Source organism: Bipolaris sorokiniana, assembly GCF_000338995.1.
Source record: "Bipolaris sorokiniana ND90Pr unplaced genomic scaffold COCSAscaffold_44, whole genome shotgun sequence".
Classification (NCBI taxonomy): domain Eukaryota; kingdom Fungi; phylum Ascomycota; class Dothideomycetes; order Pleosporales; family Pleosporaceae; genus Bipolaris; species Bipolaris sorokiniana.
In genome coordinates this window covers 488-5421 of record NW_006911938.1, presented here as the reverse complement: position 1 = coordinate 5421, position 4934 = coordinate 488, and the positions used below count along the sequence as shown (strand labels likewise).

Sequence of the window (4934 nt, the reverse complement as noted above, 5' to 3'; positions counted from 1 at the left end):
TCTCTTGGAGTTCTTCTCGTACGCCTTCAGCGTCCTTAAGTCTTGTAGCCATTTGGTCTAGGTTTCGTCGGAGTAGATTATTCGTTGCATTAAGTTGGCTCCAGCTTTCTGCGAGCTCCTCGTACGTCGGAGGCCTTGGCGGGGCGTTACTAGGTTCTGGGTTTGGCATAGGCTCATGTAGCCCCATCGTTATATCTTGTTCGTTTTGCATTCTCAATTCTCTCTCGCTCCGTACGAGAGAAAAGAGTAAGAAGGGTTAAAGTGATCTTTTAGCTTATGTTATGGGCGGAGAGGCCTAGCGAATGAGTATGCTTCTACCTATCGTACAGAAGCTAAAAGATAAGAAAAAGAGAAGATAACTAAGTACAGACTTCTCTTATACCTGCTCGCTTCTGATCACGTGTCCGTACAGAAGGTATATCACGTGGTCGAAGATCACGTGATCCTCTTCAGTAGAGATCACGGGCGCAGCCCTTTACACTATTATTAATACGTATTACTAACTTAATTAGCGCGTAAAGCATATTTAGTTTATTATAATATATAAGTCTGTCTTTAATATTTTTCTTTAGACCTACTTCGAACACTGTTTAAAGTGCTGCGTCGTCTTAGTTAATTCGTATTTATAGCTACTTAAACTTAGCTATATACGCTAATACTAAACTAGTCTGCTTTAGGCGAGTTATCGCTTTCTCTACCTAGTTCTAAGCATCTACTTCTCTAAAGATATATTCTATCTCTTTCTTAAATTTAGCCTAACTAGTGAATAAGGCGCGCGTCTTATCCTTCGTTCCTCTTTTTTTAATATCTAATAGATAGTCTTCTACGTATGGCTGTATCTAGCTTAACGCTCGTCCATTTATATAGGTACTAGCTATAAGGATCTTTTTCTAGTTATTAAGTGTTATGGGCGAAGAGGCCTTCGAACGAGTTTGCATTAACCTATAGTACAGAAGAAGAAAGATAAGAAGAGTTAAGCTGTCGTACGACACCTCTCTCTTTATACCTTGCTTCTCTACTCTTCGTACGAGTAAGTTCTAACTAAGCGGTGTGATATAGGCACGTGATGTAGGCACGTGATACAATCACGTGCTTTCACTCCACGGGCGCAGCCCATTACAATACCGCCTAGTATACTTAGAAACTTAAAGAAAATTACGCCGCGTCTTAAGATTAGGAGTAGGCCCTGCGAATTCAGGTTAAGAAGAGAGAAGCTATTATCTAGTATTAGAAGGAGTAGCTAGCAGCTAATTAGAAGCAGATTACGAAACTTAAAATTAAAAAGACCTAGCTTACTATAGCTGCTACACCTGCGGTACTAATACCTCTAGCTATTACCCTATTTTCTCTTACCTCTACTAGCGTTACTAAGGCCTCCGCAGACGACCTAGCAGGACCGCCTACGCCTACTACTCTCCTAAGTTCCTAAACTCCCAGCCTTAGTAAGAGAATACCTAACCTAAAGGAATTTAATAGAACTTAAAGCGACTTATACTAGTTTATCTAATAGATTTATAGTAAGATAAGCGTAAACGCTAATTAATTTCTGTAGGCTATAGAGCGTATACTTTATATAGTAGAGCGACTTATAGGAAAAGCGTATACGCTAATACTACTAAAAATCTAGTATAGAATTTCTTAGTTTATTAACTACTTATAGATACTAGAGTATCTAAAGAGAGCCTTTAGCGACTCTAACCGCATCTAGAATACTTAGAACTATCTCTTCTAATAGAAGTAGAAGAACCTAGACTTTACTATCTATCTATTAGAGTTCTAACGTCTAGCCTTAGAAGCTAAGATACTAAAGAGCGCACTAGTCTCTTTATTATTCTAAGGGATCTCTCGCGAACTCTAGAATATACTCCTCTATAGCCTTACCCTATCTATTAAATATACGTTCTACGTTAACTACCTCTAGACACTTAATAATCGCTACTACTAGTACTAATAATAGATTAGCTAGTCTTAAGAAGTACTATCTACTAAGAACTCTAAATATACTATTAGAGAGGTTATAAGCCGCCTATCTACGCTCTATTCTACCCCCCTCTCTACTACCGCCCTAGCGGACTTAATAGATCTAAGCTCTTAAAAGAACTTTATAATAGAAGATAAATAAAAAAGAAATAAGTATTTCTGCTACGGATTACTACAGCACTAGGTTAGAGACTATCTATATCTAGATAATCGCCTAGCTATGTAAATCCGCTCTAGTAATATAGAATACGCCACTAGTCTTACACGCTGCTAAGCCCCTACGCCTTCTTAAGGCCGCTAAACTACCTCTCTATACTCGCTCTCTAACTACCGCCGTACTAGCTTCTAAAGTAGCCCTAACTAGTTAGTAAATAGGGTAAGCCTAAACTAAGTCGCGTTTAGGCTTCTCTACCGCGTAACTAAGATTAACGCCGCCTAGTCTATATTTCCGCCGCGTCCGCTAATAGACTCTTAATAAGTAAGAAAAGTAAGCTAAGATCTAACCTAATAATACTACCTATTACTCTAAAGGTAGAGAAAGAGATAATATCTACCTATACTATAACTAATACTAGAGCTAAAGGAAAAGGCTTCGTGGATCTAAACTAGATAAGAGGCTAGAGACTACCTCTATAGAAACTAAAATAGCTAATTTAACTAGAGGTGTTTAATAGCTAAGAAGCTAAGACTAGATCTATTATATATTACCTAAAAACTACTATAGAGGTAGGTAACTACTAAGAGACTATCTGCCTATTAGCTACGTAGTTAGCGTACTACTCTATTATTCTTAGAATGCCTTAGATAAAACTCTATAACCCCTAAATAGAGTTTATAAGTTATACCTTTATATTTAATAGTAAGTACTATTAAAGATATTATAATCTCTCTAATTATCTAACCTAAATCTCTACTCTATATAACGTACCTAAAAAGATATACTTAGCCTCTATACTAGACTAACTAGAAAAGCTCTATTACCTAGATATCGCGAAGATATTCTTATAGGCCTATATAGTATACGCCTAAAGAAATTACTAGATTTTTAAAGTATTAATTAAATAGATTAATAAGCTTCTAGCTAGTACTAAATCTCTAAGCTCTTCTAACTCTATAGACTTAAGAACCTATCTCCTTAAGAAGCTCTAGAAGTTTATAGATATATTTTCGCCTAAGAAGGCTATAAAACTCTCTTTATACCACGCCTATAATTACGACATTCGTCTATTAGAGAGTAAGTTCTCTCTCTTTAGACTACTATACCTAATATCCTATAAGAAGCTTATAGCCCTATAAGAGTAGCTTAAGAAGAACCTATATAAGAGGTTTATATACCTAAGTTCCTCTTCTATAGCCTCCTCTATTCTATTTATTAAGAAGCCTAATAGAGGCCTCTAGTTCTATATAAACTACCGTAGCCTAAATAATATCTTTATTAAGGATTAATACTTACTCTTACTAATTAAGAAAAGCCTTAATAACCTAAAAGGTATAAAGTACTTCTTAAAGATTAATATCGTAGCTACCTTTAATAATATACGTATTAAGAAAGACTAAGAGTACCTTACTATATTCTAAACTAGATTTGGCCTATATAAGTCTCTAGTAATACTATTTAGCTTAATAGAAGCTCCTACTATATTCTAGAGATTTATTAATAATACTCTACGAGAGTATCTTAACGTTTTTTATACTATCTACCTAGATAATATCTTAATTTATAGCCGTACTAAATGTAAATATAAAGACTATTTAAGAAAGGTTCTAATAGCTTTATATAAGGCCGGCCTATACGTCTAGATAAAGAAGTTTAAATTCTTTAGAATAGAAACTATCTTCCTTAGAGTAATTATAGGAAGAGAGAGTATATAGATAAACTCTTAGAAGGTTAAAACTATTTAGAACTAGCTAACGTCTATCTACCTAACTAACGTATAAGCGTTTATTAGGTTTAGTAACTTTTACTACTAATTTGTCTATAACTTCTTAAGAATTATAGCGCTAATAGTAAACTTAATAAAGAAGAGAGTTAAGTTTTAATAGAGTACTACTTACTAAGAAGCCTTTAATCGCCTAAATTTAGTATTTAGGGAGGCGCCTATTCTAGCCTTTTTTAACTAGGATAAGAAGATTATACTAGAGACTAACGCGTTTAACTATATATTAGCTAGAGTGCTATTATAGTATAGAGACGATAGAATCTTAAGACTAGAAGTATTCTTCTCTAAGAAGTACTTAGTTATAGAGTATAACTACGAGATCTATAATAAGAAATTACTAGTAATTATCTATTACTTTAAGAAGTAGAGACCTAAGCTAGAGAGTATAGCATCTTCTATTAAAGTAATTACTAACTACTATAACTTAGAATACTTTACGATAACTAAGCTGCTAAATAGATAATAAGCCCGCTAGGCCGAATTTCTTTCCTATTTTAATTTTAAAATTATATACTAGCTAGGTAAGCTAGAAGTAAAGCCTAATACGCTAACTAGAAGGCTAGAAGATCTACCTAAAGAGAGAGATAAACGCCTTAAATACTAGAGCTAGGTAGTACTAAAGAAGGAGAACTTTAAACTAGACACCTCATAGAGAGATACCTAAGAAACTTTCTTTAGTCCCCTTTTAGTTCCCTCTACTACTAGCCTAGGTAAGGCTATACTAAAGAATACTGTCTACTTTAGCGACGACGGTACGTTACGCCTACTCTCTATACGCTAACTGTTACACGGGGTAAGGGTCTATACTTCTCTATCCTGGTCCGCACTAAGGCAGGTGAGTATTACGTTAGTGTTCCGTGAGGCTTGTCTGGCGATGCAGTGGAGTTGGCGTGCTTAAGGAGGGTTTGACAAGACTAATCTATTTGATAGACTAACTTGTGACAATCTTGTTAAGTAAAGATACTAGTAAGAAAGTACAATTTGAGTTGACCACAACGAGAGTAATAATGAAAT

The 4934-nt window shown here is 35.0% G+C and overlaps 1 protein-coding gene across 1 annotated transcript; it reads right to left on the bottom strand.

Annotated features, from left to right (window-relative positions):
- Positions 1-22: 22 nt before the first annotated feature.
- COCSADRAFT_165849 (uncharacterized protein) lies at positions 23-187 on the bottom strand (the record flags this gene model as incomplete). Its single annotated transcript, XM_007707945.1, has 1 exon — positions 23-187. A coding segment is annotated over one exon (165 nt), but the record flags the coding sequence as incomplete, so codon positions are not given.
- Positions 188-4934: the final 4747 nt, after the last annotated feature.